The sequence below is a fragment of the Biomphalaria glabrata genome, chromosome 5, assembly GCF_947242115.1.
Source record: "Biomphalaria glabrata chromosome 5, xgBioGlab47.1, whole genome shotgun sequence".
In the NCBI taxonomy this organism is placed as follows: domain Eukaryota; kingdom Metazoa; phylum Mollusca; class Gastropoda; family Planorbidae; genus Biomphalaria; species Biomphalaria glabrata.
In genome coordinates, this window is record NC_074715.1 from 49205516 (window position 1) to 49223968 (window position 18453).

General features: G+C 34.1%; 1 protein-coding gene across 3 annotated transcripts in view; it reads right to left on the reverse strand.

The window, feature by feature from the left end:
- Positions 1-18453, reverse strand: part of LOC106061988 (protein EFR3 homolog B-like) — a 32713-nt gene that overhangs the window by 9730 nt on the left and 4530 nt on the right. For all 3 annotated transcript variants that reach the window (XM_056030914.1, XM_056030916.1, XM_056030915.1), the window contains exons 3-16: positions 18287-18417; positions 16849-16999; positions 15920-16041; positions 11944-12087; positions 7150-7287; positions 6367-6445; positions 5145-5280; positions 4771-4899; positions 4323-4419; positions 3544-3592; positions 3238-3410; positions 1324-1399; positions 1058-1219; positions 226-351 (exon numbers count right to left, since the gene is read on the reverse strand). In XM_056030914.1, coding sequence (XP_055886889.1) covers positions 226-351; positions 1058-1219; positions 1324-1399; positions 3238-3410; positions 3544-3592; positions 4323-4419; positions 4771-4899; positions 5145-5280; positions 6367-6445; positions 7150-7287; positions 11944-12087; positions 15920-16041; positions 16849-16999; positions 18287-18417 — 1713 coding nt within the window. The remainder of the gene's footprint in view (positions 1-225; positions 352-1057; positions 1220-1323; positions 1400-3237; positions 3411-3543; positions 3593-4322; positions 4420-4770; positions 4900-5144; positions 5281-6366; positions 6446-7149; positions 7288-11943; positions 12088-15919; positions 16042-16848; positions 17000-18286; positions 18418-18453) is intronic.

The window sequence follows — 18453 nt, forward strand, 5'->3', positions numbered from 1 at the left end:
ACATTAAGATGAAAATGTAAATGACTTGGAGATTGCAGAATGTCAGTTACAATTGCTTTGTTGATTTTGGTTTTACAAAGCACCATTGATTTTAATTCTGATTCTGAGATCTAGTGTTGTTAGATGAGCTTGTATAATTAAGGCCAGGAGGATCACACTGAGGAGAGTCTACACACACTTCTACACAAAGAAGAGAACAAAAATAAATGAAAAGAGTCCACTTACCCTAAGAGCATGAAGGGACAGAGCATTGACCTGTGTGACTTGTCCCAGCATGTTAAGAAAAGCCACAACAAGACTGTGTATGGCACATATGTGAGTCTTGGGAAGAGAACTGCTTAGAGTCATTTGCTGTCAGAAAACACAAAAGAAAGGAATCTATTTCAAACTGTGTTTTGTTGGCTTGGAGAACAAGTATAAAAAGAGAGGAAAAAGAGGGGTGCAGTGACACGGGTTCTTTAATCATATTGCTAATAATAATTATAATGATGAATACAATTTATAAGCAGCTATTTCTAATTAGATCAGTGTTTCCCAACTGTAAGGGGCATTGTGGCTGAGTTTTTAAGTGCTTGTCTAGTAACCTGGGGTCCTGGGTTGGAATCTCGATGAAGACTGGGATTTTGAAATCAGGGATTTTTAAGGTGTCCCTGAGTTCACCCAACTCTAATGGGTATCTGACTTGGGGAAAGTAAAGGCATTTGGTTGTTGTGCTGGCCACATAACACCCTGCTCATTAATCATTGGCCAAAGAAACATGCCTTAACATTATCTGCCCTATAGATTGCAAGATCTGAAAGGAGAACTTCAAAAAACTGTGTTCTGCGGAACCCTAGGGTTCTGTAAGGCCTAAATAGGTGTTCCACAAACTACTGAAATAATTAACAAGTAGGCCACCACGTAAATTAACCTATTAAAATAAAATAAGCAAAGTGTTCCGCTAAATAATCAGAATGTGAGAAGTGATCCCTTAGGGAAAAACGTTTTGAGAAACACTGAATTAGATCAATAAAAGAGTGGGGGAAAAAGTAAAACTCTGGGTGTCCAGTGAACTGACCTGAATGTCTAAAGCCAGTCGAACCAACTCAATTATCACTTCATCCTGACCTACTTCAATCCCCAACAAACACATGGTGCAATAGATGGCCTCAAAGTTGTCCACTTTGTTAGACTCAAGCTGCAAATTCTCCAGAATGTGCCAGTAAAGTTGCATTCCACTCTGAAAAAAAAAAGGGTGTGTAGTCATAAAGAAGCACTTCAATCACTTGCTAGAATTGCACTAACAGACTGATTGCATTTATCATAATTATACCAGAACCTTACCTTTTTCATAAAAAGTAGATCATGTCGATCATTAGTTTTGATAGTCAAGTGTAAAGAAGATATATCTTCTGGCAAGCTGGAAAAACATTTGTTGTTTAAGATTTTAAAAAAAATAAATTGGCAAAAGCTTTATGGATAGAAAGTACGATAATCTCGGTGAGAAAGAAATAGTGTGGTAGCTTGATTGCAAATTTAAGCCATTTTAAGCCAAAGAGGGTCAGAATTTCTAGTGTATGTAAAAAAAAAAATAACAGAGACTGTTAGAGGGACTTTCTTGACCATTGGATATGTAAATTGGTCAAACTGAGCACCAGGAAGCCATGTATTAAGGTTCTTTAAGTCATTTTTTTTAGGTTCTCTTAGTCAATCAATGCTCAATCTTGTCAGTTAGTGGTACTATTGGTCTACTTGACCAGTATTTGATACTGTGATTTCTACTTTGTTCAATAGTTGGATTGGATTAACAATGTTGTTCTGCTAATTTAAATTTCAAGAAATAAATATTCAATCTCAAACATGATCACTGTGTAGATTTCAATAACACATACATCAACTCTAAAAAATTTTTAAAGTTAAATCATAGTCAATGTACAACCAGAAGCTCAAAATTGGAACCAGTGAAATCTGCCCATGTGGAGTGTCACCAGAGAATGCTGAACATGTCCTTCTTTACCCTGAGTCCCATACAAGACACTGGCCCCAAAACACCCCAATAGAAAGAAAACTATATAGAAAGCTCCCTAATTTGGAAACCACTGCGCAGTTCATCTCATATATTGGTCTAGTCATCTGAACGCTCCAACAACAAAATGAGAACGAGGTAGAAGAAGAAGAATAGTCAATGTGTTTATAGAAAATGTAAATGTTAAATTTGTATTTATTTAACAAGCTTTACTGCTGTGATATGTTCAATTGTATGGTGCTACAGACTAGAGCACTCAGTAAAAATCACTGAGCTATATAATAAAAGACATCAGCTTGTCTTAACTGTAGCAACAAGGTTTCTGAAAGAGATAGATGAAGAGATCTTATAAAGGCAGCAGGATAAACATTTGAGACCAAAAGAGAGAAAGATTTTTACCAAAGACAGATGCAGACAGCAAAAAGCTAATTTAATTTAACCACCTGCAAACCTCGGTTTTGGCAAAATGTGTTGATCACAGCTAGACAACATAGCCAGGTGAAATACTGTATTTCCCATTAATCTTCAGTCTTAAAGAATATAATTATAATTATTATTATTATAAAAAAGCCCAATGCTTGTTAATTATTGGCATAGTAGCTTCAAAAACTTTCAACGTAGTTGGTCTGATATATAGTGGACTGACTTAGTGTTCCTTAATAAGGTTAAAAGTTTGATACCTACAATGCACCTTCCTTAACAGAATTAACATTTTTAACTTGGGGGCTGGGGCTATTGCACTAATAAATAGAATTTCCATTTACTAGAAATTTAAACTTATGTTTAGGGATATTTGTAATAGTTTTAAAGACGCAGATTTCAGAAAGTTTATATTAACAATTAGAGATGTTTATACACTGTTGGGGATTCAAAGTTTGGTTCATGGGAGCTTATTACTAAAATTAAACGTTTAAAAGTAGATTTAGCAAAGTGTTGAGATGTAGGTTTGGGCTCAGGAAAGTTGTATATTGTCTTAGGGATTAGGTTTTAGAATATAAGGATTGCTTTCAATCTTAACATTTCAATCTCACAGAAAATCTTTGTCTTTTTTTTAATAATAACTCTGTAATGATGTATGGAACCACTGAGTGGTACCTTAGTATTACTTTATTTTTATGTTATTCGGTATGACTAATTACTAATCAAGATTCATGTAAAGAAGTCTAATTTCCAACTACATTACTGTCCAGCAACCATCTTTGAAATTTATATGTAAACCTTCTGACTTTTACCTTATGTGCTTAAGCTTAAACGAGTTTCCATGGCGATCTAATAGTGTGTGCAGAATCTCTTGGACAATAATACGCATGCCAGGGTCATCAATCAGAGAAATACGCAACAGGGGGTGCAGAAACTCTGGAGGGAAAGCCTGAGACAAACTGACTGTTTTATATTTGGTAGCGACCTGAAAAAAATATTGAAACCAATACTTTCAGGAAATGCTTACAAAGAAACAAAACTCAACACATACCGATGACATGATGGAATTGATATCAATGTTTTATATAATAACAAACATTGAGGTAAATCTGTATTACCTTCAGCAATGTCCGTAGTAAATTAAAAGAAAGCTGTTTGTCCATCTTCCTAAAATAGTAAAAAGAAAATAAAAATTAGGCTAGGATTTTATTATTCTAATGAAATTATGTACAACTGTAGAAATACAGAATCAAGGAGTTAAATACACCAAGCCTATCATCACTTCTTAACCTAAAAAGGAGCTAGGAATATTGCTATTTTTCTTTAAACCAGATTTCTGCGCTGAGCCTAGAGTAGTTATACACAGAGATGTAAGCTTTTCAAAAGTTTTAATTTCTCTTGGTTTTCAGAAAAGTTTTTACTTCAGAGTAATCACTTGAGGACCTATTGAGGAATAAGCTGAGCCTTGGGAGACACTCTAGGACCAATCATAATACCTTTTTGACAGACATTTTACCAACAAATACTGTCAATAGAAAACATTAATTTGAAACCACACATTAAGGCCATCAAGGGACATCATCAACACATATACAAGGTGGGGCATAAAGATCTCCCACATTTGGAGTGGGCACAGAGGGAGCTGTAGTTGGTAGCAGAGAGTTTGGACAGGCCTCAATCGGTATGTTTGGCTTTACCAATTTCAATTATTATATACATTTTTCTTTTCACAACCTATCCTGAATTGGACCAGTGAACAACATGGCTTAGATAGTTGGGATCAAAATTGGACCAATGAACAACGTGGCTTAGATAGTTGGGTTCCTTCGAAAGATTCATTCAAAATGTCGGAGATCCTTATGTCCCACCAATCAAAGTAAAGCAGAGCAATACATACCCAATCTCCTCTTCATTCGTGAACTGAGGAAACTTGCCAAGGACAAACATCATAATCTCAATTTTCTGGTAGTCTGGAAGATTGTTGGCAAACTCACCTGTGTTAGATTAGTCAGTTGTTAGTAGTTGTGTACATTATTGCATCTAAGTAAATTCACTGACCAGTATTTACATCTAATAAGATTAGATAACAAGTTCAAAATTTATTACAATAGATCTAGTGCTGCAAATATATGTGTGTTTTAAGAATTTGAGGAATAACCATAGACAAGTGTGAAATAAAATTTTGGTTACTAATCCTGGTTGAACAACTCTGCTGTAGAATAACAGTTACAGAAATTTTTAATTCTAATTTGTTCATTTTTTTCATCTCTAGTGTTTGACAACAAGTGTTTACCTATTGTATTGACAACAAGTGTTTACCTATTGTATTGACAACAAGTGTTTACCTATTGTATTGACCACAACTTCTTCAAACTTAATTTCTTCATTGCGCTGGTGCTCATCAGAGCTCTTCCTGTCAATGGAGATCCTAAGATGTCGTAGCAAGTTGTTGAAAACTTCCAAGACTGATGGGCCTGTTGGAAAAATGAACAGTTTAAAAACTTTGGGACTGTCACGATTTCATATAAAACAAATTAACTAAGTTTAACTATTCAAATGATATACAAAACTTAATAAACATTTATTTTAATTTTAAAAGCCTACTTTTCTTATTTCTATTAAACAATAAGGTGTATGTATATTACTATGTGTCAACAATAAAATGTAATGAAAATAATATTTAGTTAAGGTTAGTCAATAATAACCATCACAAAATTACCGGTTGAGTTTCCAGCAGATATAAGCACAGCTTCATATAATACTGTTACAATGCAGGTTTTAATGCGAGGGTCACTCTTGGCATTTTTGTCCACATGAGACAGTAACATCTGTACCACCAAATAACCATACTGACTCTGAGGAAATAAGGCAACAGGGTGAAACAATTTTGAAAATGTATTAAGAACAATACCAAATAAAAGCATAAAAAAAAACTGCTGCAAGAATTCAAGCTTTTGGGATGCACTTCTTAAAAAACAAATTATTTATACGATGTATCTCCATAAATTAACAAAAACTTCACTATCATACAACATTATAAGCACTATTTGCCTCACTGAAGAATGAACCTTATCACACTAATTTATTTCATCTGAATTTCAACATTTATCTAATTATTTAACTAATGAATAACACAAAAAGTTGTATAAAAAGAAAAAAAAAAAAACAACAACTGTTCCTCATTTATGAAGCTGCTGGTGGTCTATAATTTCTCATTCTATTAATTTCTTCTAATGCTTCATTATTGCAAGGAGTCTTTCCAGTCAGCTTGCACAATCTAGTTCAGCTGATTTCTTCAAACGTCTATTTATTTATACGACTTTTTACTAAATATTAAGAAACTTTGAGTAAAGTGCATAAATTCCCACTGAAGTTATGTTCGAAATAAAAAAAGGTAAACCTACATTTATTTTAAGAGGATTATATTTGGAAAAATTATAACAGTCAAACTAGAGCTTTCACAGTGTAGTTATTTTTTTCCCATAGTACACAAAAACTGTCACATCTCTAGGAAAACGTTAGCTGTTTTTTAAAAAATACCTGTCTTCCCAGGCTGCAACTTTTTGATTCCTAAACCCATGATGAGTTTGCAAGATAATAGGAGGAATCGTACAAAATACTATCAGCCAACTGAAATGTGCGCACCTGGTTGTTCAATCAGTAAGCATAAGCTGATGTTTCTTAATGTTCCACAGTATTAATTTCTGATTGATTACTGATTATTAGTAGGTATTATGTGTAAGGGAAGTTGATTATTGTGCTAGCCACACAACACCTTTATTTAACTAAACATTACTTTATAATACTCATGAGCTGCTAGAGTTCGCAAAGGGCTGTTCTTCATAAAGTGCATTAAAAAATTTGATACAATGGAATGAGCATGTCCTAGACAGTTACAGTAATGAAAAAATAAAATTATTGTTACTAATGGCTTGACTCACCTGTACAGAGAACATGATAATCTTAAACAATCTAATAGCAAAATCATTAGGAACCCATAAATTATGATTGTCAAGGTGTCTGCAAAGAGAAAAAAAAAACTCTTAGAATTTAGATATTTGAATCTAGAAGGTGAAAACAACAAATTCTTGATAAGTTGAAAACCATTATTTACTACACTATTATAATCCACTCTATTTTAGAACAGAGTATCATCTATTATTTCAACTACTTGGATCATTTAAACACGGTTAAAACTGTATGAGACAGCACCGCAGAAACCTTCTCCTAAAATAATGATTAGGTTGATTTGTAGTGGGTAACAAAATTCAATCATGATTTATTTCTACTAAAGTAAATATTTTCTCCACACAAACACCAAATCCTTTGTATTGTTATAGGCGAGAGATGAAGGAGGGATGAATATTATTATTTAAATGAACACTTGGGGAAGCACTGTGGCTGAGTAGTAAAGTGCTTGGCTTTCAAACCAGGGGTCCTGGGTTTGAATCTTGGTGAAGACTGAAGACTAGGATTTTACATTTTTGGATCTTTAGGGCGCCCCTGAGTCCATCCAGCTATAATGGGTACCTGACATTAGTTGGGGAAAAGTAAAGGCGGTTGGTCGTTGTGCAGCCCACATGATACCCTTGTTATCCGCGGGCCACAGAAACATCATCTGCCCTATATATTGCAAGGTCCGAAAGGGAGAACTTTTAAATGAACACTTACTAAAAAATAAATCACTTAAGAGAATGAACAGCACTAGATGACTTAAGACTTACGTTAATACTGGAGATAAAACAGATTTAATATTGCCATAAGATGCCCGGCAGATAAGATCTCGGAACACCACTTCAGCTAAATGTGCTGGATCATCATCCTCTTGCGGTGTGTCTGCCTCACCATGATCCCCGTCGGAACTGCAATCAACAAGAGCAGTGACAAGTAAGAAACAAAACAGTAAAATAGGAACCTATATGAGAAAGACCAGAACCTCACAATCTGTACATGCAGGCTGAATCTCACTTCATGCCTTGACATTTCATCTCTGGTCCTTTAATCCCCAATGAAATAATATTTTATAAGTCATTATATAATGATGCAAGTTATGGCTTTGACGTTAAGCACCCATTTAATCCAATAACCTAAAATATGTATATACGGTTTGTTTGAAATTTTTACTCCTTTCTTTACTAAAATGTAGTGCGTAGATGAGATTCACAACAAATAAAAAGAAGCTTCTAGCATGGTGATGGCGGACGTGGCTTTGTGAAGAACTCTAACAATATATGTAACTAAGAAGTAAAATTCAAGATCTATTGTAAAGCTTGATGTGTTTTTAGTTAATTTGGTTCTATTCTGTCAGACGAAATAGGAGAGGCAGACAGTTTAGAAAATATCGAGTGCGCTATTATCATTCCGCATGGTGAGGTGGAAACACTGAAAATATTAAGAGCGATAAGATAAGGATGTTTGGAAGAATCATGATCATGCCTCTGACATATTTTATTATGATCATCTTTCACTTTATCTTCATTAGACAATCATTCTTTCTTTCAAAAGTCTTGATTTTGTCACCATGAATATGGGTGCATCAATTTTAACTTTGAGATAACTTTCTATTTATTGCAATCAAGGCTGACTTCACCCATCCTCAAATTTGTATCACCTAATTAAGATTCTTTTAAGACCCCTTGAGACCATCATCGGATCTGTGTATTTATCTCTATCTACATTTCTACATATGTGTGTACAGTGTGTTTTGTGTTGTATTTCTTTGTTTTTGTTTATTGCTATTCTTTCTTTGTCAACACAAGCGGTATAATTCCTATTACATACATGGACACAAATACTTGTTCATATATTTAATAATTCAAATTTCTTGGTTAAAACGATAACAAGACCAGGGTATGAAATGATCATGGGATGAAGTGACCAGGGGATGAAATGAACAAAGGATGAAATGACCACGTGATGAAGTGACCAGGTGATGAAATGACCAAGGGATGAAGTGACAAGGGTATGAAGTGAACAGGAAATAAAGTGACGAGGGGATGAAATGTCCAGGTGATGAAATGACCAGGGGATGAAGTGACCAAGGGATGAAGTGATGGGTATGAAGTGACCAGGGAATAAAGTGACAAGGGGATGAAATGACCAGCGGATGAAGTGACCAGGTGATGAAATGACCAAGGGATGAAGTGACAAGGGTATGAAGCGAACAGGAAATAAAGTGACGAGGGGATGAAATGTCCAGGTGATGAAATGACCAGGGGATGAAGTGACCAAGGGATGAAGTGATGGGTATGAAGTGACCATGGAATAAAGTGACAAGGGGATGAAATGACCAGGTGATGAAATGACCAAGGGATGAAGTGACAAGGGTATGAAGTGACCAGGGGATGAAGTGACCAAACAGGCTTATTTTCTAAGAAATACACCATCACCGAGTCATTCAGTCAACAAGATTCTGCTCTGTGTCCTCAGAAAGGTTATTTCAGTCTCTCAGCCTCAAAATGTAATATTTAGCTTTGACATAAATGAAAGAGTGGGTGGGAAACAAGCAGAAAAGAGTTCAGTTTTAGAACTTTCAACAGAAAAACACTAACAATCACACTCAAACTATGCTTTAATGATAATCATATTATTATACAAGTTATTTTTGTGTAAAGAAAAAAGTTTATATTAAGAGCTGTCAACAAAAAATACTACTTTTGGGTTGCAATCTAGTAAAATAACTTTTTAAAACTTAGTTACACAATACATAATCATGCAGTCCCAAATGGCCTGCCATTTTCAATGTTAATAAATATTTGATCAGGCTCATTACTTGTGCACACATTCTATTAAGCAGCCATTAATTATAGTGATAATGATCATTAGTTTAGACACTCAATAGACACTTTTTAAAAAGTTGTACCCTATTAGACTCTGTCGAAGAATATATATACATATAATATAATATGTTCATATACAAAGATAGCTTTCTTTAAATAGAAGTGTATACTGATGTTGTTTTACTATCTCTTGTAGGCTATTTTATGTCTGAATTACACAATACATTATCAATTTCAAATTTGTTTTGTGAGCAAAAGTGAACCTAGGGATTCAATATGCAGTGAAAAAAATTGATCACAAAGAGAAAGCAATGGTATTCAGCAGAATGATGACACGGTGTTGAATGTAAAGTTTGAGATTTTAGATTCTATGAACGTAAAATTTCTTAACAGAAACTTAGAAATTACAGAATATTATTATTTTGTGTATATATATGTTAATGAAGTTATAGATGTTAATTAGAGACTAATTCTAATTAGTAATTGGTTTTCCTGACTGTTTCAGGATCTAAGTATAAAAATTGGAGAATGATTATGTTAGTTGTCAATTGAATTTTTTTTTAACCTAAGAATTTATTTGTGGAAATATCTAAATATTGTACAGGCTCATTCTACAAATATATCGAGATCGAGATTCAAGTAATTTTCGATGCCTGTATTTCTGAGCTTTATTTCATTTTGGACTGTATCACACACAAGTAGAAACAGGAAAGCCACTAGAGCAAGAGTTCAAGTCAAAGTGACAGGCTTCTTATCTAGTGTGACTTGACAATAAGCAAAGCATCACACAACTAAATTCTATGTCACACATTACACAAAATATATTCTATAACATGATAATACATTACACAAAATATATTCTATAACATGACAGTAATATATTACACAAGATACAAAATATAGTCTATAACATGACAGTAATACATTACACAACATATATTCTATAACATGACAATATATTAAACAAAATAAATTCTATCAAGTGGTCAAAATGCTAGTTGTTACGTGTGCAGCATAGTGTGAATGTGGAATGGTGCGAATGTGTGTTGAAAGAGAGAGAAGATGGAATCCAAAAATGAAGTAATGTAATAAAAGTTATTGTGGACACATTATTAATTGTAACTCAAGATTAAAGTCATCATGATCTACCCTATACGAGTCTATTATTGTATCATTGAAAGTCTCATCTGTGCATAACACTAGTGTACGCAAGAGGTTAAAAAACAAAATTGTTTGGAGTGACTCATGCCCACACTTTTACAGTGTGTTACTTCAGAAGCCAGGTGTTGGCAACAGATGTTAACCTCACATTAAAATATGATATATTAACACATGAAGTGAGTAACTACTGTCTTCAACTATTGTGTTAACTTTTTTAAGGCTTTTTTTTTTAATCTTAGGATAAACGCCAGTAACAACTAGCAGATATTAGGAACATGCACTGTTAATAATATTTCTTACATGGATGCCATACAGTCCAATCCTAAACACATTGATTTTTTAAAAATGTTTTATAAAAGATTTATAAAAATACTTCCCTAAAAGAACACAAGAATTTAAAGGCAATTGAAGTAGAGTTTATCTACAAAAGTAACTGGTTGATGTGGACATTATGCTACCAGCACAAACAAAAACTTTCCTATAACCAATTTCTAAAAACTCTTTCACTGAAATCTTTTCTTGTTAATTATAGTGACATTCTTTAGGGCCCTATTATGGAGGGCATATGCAGTTTTTCTAATGTAATTATGAGTACAGCAAGGCAGATTTGGTTGTACAGGCTGAATAGATTCTGAAGTAAGAAGGGAGTCTGTGATAGTTGATGTTATAGATAGGGGAGAGAAAGTTCAAATAACTTTTAACTTGTGTTCCAACATACACATTTATTGAACTTGAAAGTGTATATTCTGCAAATAAAAGTTACTTTAAGTTTTGTTTAAAAATATTTTTTTTTAAAGTTCAACATTTAGATATTAATATGCCTACAATGGTATAGTTGTACTAGATATTTGGAGCTACAACCCAATGACAGAGTATTTGCAAACAGAAAAAACAGCACACAAACACAAAAAAACAGGCACATACATACAAACAAAAAAAAACAGGCACACAATACAAACACAAAAAAAAACAACAACAGGCACACACATACAAACACAAAAAAAAAACAGGCACACACATACAAACACAAAAAAACAGGCACACACAAACACAAAAAAACAGGCACACACATACAAACACAAAAAAACAGGCACACACATACAAACACAAAAAAACAGGCACACACAAACACAAAAAAACAGGCACACAATACAAACACAAAAAAAAAACAGGCACACACATACAAACACAAAAAAACAGGCACACAATACAAACACAAAAAAAAACAGGCACACACATACAAACACACAAAAAACAGGCACACACATACACAAACAAAAAAAACAACAGGCGCACACATACAAACACAAAAAACAGGCACACAATACAAACGCAAAAAAACAGGCGCACACATACAAACACAAAAAAACAGGCACACAATACAAACACAAAAAAAAAACAAGCACACACACATACAAAAACACACAAAAAACAGGCATACACATACAAACACAAAAAAACGGGCACACATACAAACACAAAAAAAACAACAGACACACACATACAAACACATAAAAAAACAGGCACACACATTCAAACACAAAAACAAAGGAATACATTCATTAAAAACAAACTTACCCATGATTACTTTCCTGCATGTTAAAGAGCAGCGAGGGAACAATTTTGTCCATGTGCACAGCTTCCCAGATGTTCACCTGAAGGTCATCGCTGATGGTCTTCCGCACCACACCTTGCAGACCTTTCAGCCCTGCCTGACGAAGCCTGCGTCGACAGCAAAAGGCAGTTACCAAACAGTTAAACAATGGTGCTTTTTTAAAGAGAACCATGTTGGCAAATTGGGTCTGAGCTATTCCCTTCTCAATATACAACTACAACCTCTGAGCTCGTGTCTCTCTATATCAGGTTTAAACAGAATCATGCCTAATGGTTAATATGCAGCCATCAGCAAATTAAATATTTCAGTTGCTCTTTAAACACTTTAGTTTTACCAACAAGTTTTTATACCCTTATCAAACTCTTCTTGCTATGAAATACTCTGTATGTGAACATTTTTTGTTAAACTAGGCCATATATAGGTATGATAGATGACATTTGCTGGACTAGGCGCAGCCAGTTAATGTGGAATTCCATTCTGCAGAAGGTATAGTTACATAGACGAATGTAACAAAAATAAATGTTTTTTTTAGTATCTCCCAGTTGCCTTAGACTGTTCCTACAAATAAAACTCAACTGGAAATGCCAATTACAGTCAAGTGATAACCTATTTTTAATCACAAATCAACATTTATAAGAGAATGTCCTGTTGAAAATATTTCAAGATTGAAATCAGAAATGTGATCATTAAATGTATGGATTAAGAGAATTCAAAATATTCTAAAACATTTCTAATAAAAAAAATCAACTAAAATGTAAATATCGCTTTCCCTTTTTTTTTTCATTGCCATTGTTTAAATGTATTTGTGAAGCATTTTGAACACATACACACTCAGTAATCCAGCATTAGAAAGTGAGAAATGGAAGTTTAAAAAGATAGATTTAAAGAACTCTACAGAACAATGTCATCCTAAAGTTGATTAACTTAACACTCTGACCGGGAGGACACTCAGTTGTGAATTACATCAAACCATTCCTGATCTAGTCAAGTCAGACAGTCTGACCTCCCATCACCACTCTCTCTCTCTTGCCTCTCACTCACACACACACACATGCACACAGTGCCAGCAGTCTCAGAGACAGCTCCAAGCCAGCCTTACACACAGGGGGAGAGGACAGCCTTAGCATTGATCTTATTGATTGAGGGGACTACATTCTACAAACAGTCATGTTACAACTGAAGCTGAGAAATTCATCAGGGGAAGGAACACTTGCCTTTGTAATCAGAATACTCTGACTAAAGCAAACATTTACACAGGAACAGGATCAGTAGAGTAATCAAATTTATATACAAAATTAGCACAACAGCATTAGACACAAACACAAGAAGTAACAGATGTTTTTAAGCATGCCATGAACAAATTTAGGATCTTAAACTATCTGAATAGACTACTTGTCTATTGCAGATAACAATGTTTTGCAATTGGACCCCATGATGACCTGCTAACTATAGTAAAAAAAACAGAAACTAAAACTATATGGCTATTACAAGGTTCAAGCTTGCAAAGACATTCCTTTAGAGAACAGTACCAGGAAAAAGAAGAAGAGGCAGAGAAAGCGAGGGGAAGACAACATAAAAGAATGGATGGGCCTGCCATTGAAACAGGTTCTATCCAAGGCAAAAGACAGGAATAGCAAAAAAGACAGACTAAGGGATAGGTGAAGGTGAATGTTTTGCTCAGCCCCCTAAAAATAGCTGTGGTACCTCTGAACTTCATACAATAATCAACAGCTAATTATGACAATGATTTAAAAAAAAATGACATTAGGCATGTCATTAAAAAATGAAGGCTGTAAAATTAGTGGCTGCTAAAAAAATTTTTGCTCATATCTCATCTCCCATTGACAGTTTTTTGGTCACCCTAAACTTCATACAATCATCAACAATTAACAAAACAATTATTACTAAGAAAGAAAACAAAAAGCTGTTTTTTTTTAAATTGCCTTTTTTTTTAAGATGACATTTTATCCAGTAATGAGTGTTTTCCATTTAAGGTACAGACATACAGACCATTAGGTTACTATAAGCTAAATGATCCCAAAAATCTCAGTAAACTAATTAGCTTGTAGCAGTCTTTTAAAAACTATGTTTACATCAGTTGAAATTGAGGATCTACTAGATAAGAAACAAAAGCTTGGAGGTACAAATCAATAAGAAAAAGGGTATAATCAATAAAGCTAAGGTTGGGAAGACTCAAAATAGCAGTGACATGGATTTGAACATAGTATTGATTTTGTTTTACATGATTACTACCTGGACTATGATACTCCTTGCAAAACACACACAACATGGAGAGAAATAAACTAGGTTTAGCAACGCAATAGCAGTGAGAAGTCACAGTTAAGATCCTAACAAAATTCTTAACTTTTCTTCTGAGATGGCACACTCATGTACTGGATCAGGGGAGGACTGGTTTTATGGGCATTTGAGCAAACTAGTGGTGGGCTGGTACCCGAATTGGCTTGTAAGGCCACCGAAAGGGTCACAGGGATTTCACATATTAAATTGTTAAATGATTTTATAATATTCTCTTATAAAAGGGAACTTGTGAGCGTCGTGCATAAAAAATATTTTTCTGACTCTATATCGTAAAATTAATTTAATCGAACACATTTTTTGACAGTGCTATTGGCAGGCTTCATCCTTTTAGGGCCTACACACTTAGCGATTTAAAAGCAACATAGGCCTACATTTCTTATAAAGATAATGGAGTTCACTGTATGCATGTGTACAGGTATTGATGCATCATCAAACTTAACATAATGATTTTTGGGACAGATTGCCCATCATATGATATACAATTTGTGGCGGATGGATTGTATAGAAATGCACGGGCCGATTTTTGACATTTAATCCACCCCAGACTAGATACTTTATACTTCTTATCTTGGCTTTTAGAAAATGGTATTATGTGTGACCAACATAACTACCAAATTAACTTTCCTTTTCATACTTTATCAACAACTGCTGATAGATTTCAAAAGTTATTAGTATACCACTTCATGCCATACATCTTAGTTGGTAACTAAGAGTTACCAAAGCAATCCGTTTGTGGCAGCATTGATTGACAGTATCATCCCAGTCAACTGAAAGCCTTTCTGGCATGTTACCATGAAATACATTAAGAGACCTTTTTGGTGTTTCCTGTTGAAGGTCGCTTCAGGATGTATCAACTCTGATGCCCTGCATTATTTAATTTTCCCATAGGACAGTGATGTAAGACTCTTTTGAGGTGATTATTTGTAGCAAAATCTATAATCTCATGAATCCCATATTCTTGATTGTTTGGAAAGGACACAATTTCTAGTCCAAATAGTCTCTATGTATTTAGTGAGAGCAAAAATGTGTTCAAGTCCCAGATAACACTGAACAGATGTCAAAGTATCAAATTTACAATCACTTATTTAATAAAAAGCAACTAGGAGGATAAAGTTAATCAAGTTCACAATATTCTTCAGAAGCTGGTCTGCATAATACAAAGAATTACATAATCAATTACAGTGAATAACACATTTGTGATCTTGACAGCTTCTTACGATTTTTAGAAGCAGATAAGCAATAACGTTTAATACAGAATATAAAAAAAAAATTATTTTGTTTTTCAATTAACCAATTTAATGAGGTTAAAAAGATATATTCAGAAAGTGGAGAGAAATGCCAGATTGGTAAATGGAAATGATATGTATATTGTAAAGTTATTTAACAAATTATGTATCTTTCTATATGAAATATAAACAAACATTTATCCTTTCTGATATAACTTTCTAAGATCATTGTCAAAAGACTTAATAAGTTCTTCAAGACAGATTATTTTTCTGTGACCAGCAGTTAAAAAATATATCACTAAGCCATACTTAGACAATCTGCTTAATTCCACAAACTGAAGTAATGGTCAACTAATCAAAAAGAAAGACAAATAAAAAGGTCTGGATGACTTACTTTCTACATGTCTGTACATCTTGGTGGTTGTTATGGCACAAAGAACTAAACTTGGACACAAAGAAATCGTAGCGTCTATGGTATGAAGGGGCATCCTCCTCAACATTGGCAAACTTTACAAACTTTAAAAAAAACAAAAAGGTAAAATAATAATAATAACAGTGTTTAGGCAACATACACATTGTATATATAAACGTAAAAAAGTAAAGTTACCCTTTCAGACCCTTGTAGTCTATTGGGCAGATGATGTAGAGGTCATCTGTTTCTGTGGAATACAGTTAACGAGTATGTCATGTGGCCAGCACAATGACCAATCGCCTTTACTTTTCCCCAACTAATGTCAGGTACCCATTAGAGCTGGGTGGACTCAGAGGCCCCTGAAGATCCCGAAATTAAAAATCCCAGTCTCCAGTCTTCACGAGGATTTGAACCCCGGTCCCTGGTTCGGAAGCCAAGTACTTTACCCACTCAGCCACCATGCCTCCCATTGTAAATATAAATATTTTATATAACTGGCTAGAAAGGCAGTTAGATAACTATGCATATTGTAGCTGACATCCAAATACAATTCAAATTGATATTTTTTAATATATGTTTTCTTTAGTTTTTCAAATATTTGTATTTAAAAAGTTCAAGAAAGATTAATGTTAGTAACTGTTGCCCAAAGGCTACATTGCAGACAAAGTGTTTTCACAATCACGCGGTAAAGATATTCCATTTTCAACTATGTGCAAGAAAAATAAAATTATTCATTTAGAGACTAACATAATTTAACATTTCTAAATTTAACAAACTAATTAAGTTTAAAATTGTAAAAAAAAAAAAAAAAAAAAAAAAAAAATTTTTAATTACAGACCAAACATAATTTAACTTTTCTAAATTTAACTAACTATTTAGATTTGAAATTGTTTAAAACAAAAAAGTCTTACAGACTGTGTTGCTCTGATTTGCATCTTTGGATCACCGCATTCTAAAAGCTTCTGGACCATTTTAAGGAAACTTTCCACAAACAGATTGAGCGAGTGAGCATGACAAGACACCAGTAACTGATCGAGTATTTCCATGGAGATAAACACATACCTATGAGAACAAATTCAAGTAAGAGCTAATGGCAAAATCCAAGTAAAAATAGAAAATAGTGAAATAGGCTGCTCTGATGCTAAAGTCAAAGTAGTCAGTTGGGAGTCCAGGTGGAAAAGGCACATTCCTAGTCCCATATGCTAGGACAAATTTGTACAAATACTCCTTCTTCCCTAGTGCTATTAGAGCATGGAATGGGTTGCCTGAGCTAGCCAGGAAAACCAGTGACTTGGCAGAATTTAAGTCATTGGTTAATATGCATGACTAAATGCATGATGCGTAGGACGTAACCATCTTCTTTTTTGAAGTAACGTCTGTATTATATAAAATAAGATAAGAAGAAATCTAGAATTTTAGGAAAGATTCTGCTCATTTCTGTACCTCAATGAAAATGTGTTGGAGAAAAATACAAGTGAACTTTTCAAGTTTTTTAACTTAAGTGATTAAATTTTATTTTTTTTATTGCTTCTTAATTAATATTTTAATAATTAAAAAAAAAAATCAAAATTCATTTTATAAAACTATAAGATTATTAATTAAAGAAAAAAAAATAAAATTTGGAAATCTTTGTTGAACACCAGCCATAAAATTCTGTTGTCGATTAACAAAAAACAAACATTTTAAGTTACATTTACGTAACTAGGCCATATTGTCAATTTAAAAATGTTCCTGTTTAAATTCTGGTTTACCATGCCTTCAATTGGCTTCATCAAGTCACTAAAGTTTAGGAAAGTTCTTTGATCAGTGTGCTAGTGTTTTGCTTCTCGTCACAGAAAAGAGGCTGGGGTACTTCCAGTGAGTAACTGACAGCTCTAAAAGTCATAAAGAAAATTTTACTAACAAAATAGCTACATGGAGAGTCACTAAAAAGCTCCAGAACTTTGTTAACAGATGCCTACGCCGCATATTAGGAATTAGGTGGCCTGAAAAGATAATTAGTGTCAGTTTGTGGGAGAGAACTAGATGAAAGCCCATAGCCCAAGACACCACAAAACAAAAATTGAGCTGGATAGGACATGCCCTGCGAAAACCAGCTACCAATGTTGCAAGGCAGGCACTTGACTGGAACCCACAAGGAAAGAGGAAAATGGGCAGACCCAAGCAAACCTGGAAGAGGTCAGTCATCAGTGAAGCTGAGGGCACTGGAATGACATGGGAGCAAATGAAGAAAGCTGCTCAGAACCAAGTTCGGTGGAGAGGTGTGGTTGCGGCCCTATGCTCCCCTGGGAGTGCACAGGATTAAGTTAATAGCCACAGCTGTATTTCATTCCATACTAAAATACCTACTGATTTCTATGACGACTGATGTCTGTGCTCAATTTGCGCTCTAAATATTGCCCTATTCTATCCAACTTTTCAGGTCTTGATGACAATGCATAGAAAGTCAGTTTCTCCATGTTACTTTTGACCAGTCCATCCTAATAAAATATTTCAAAGTAAAATAAAGCATAAAA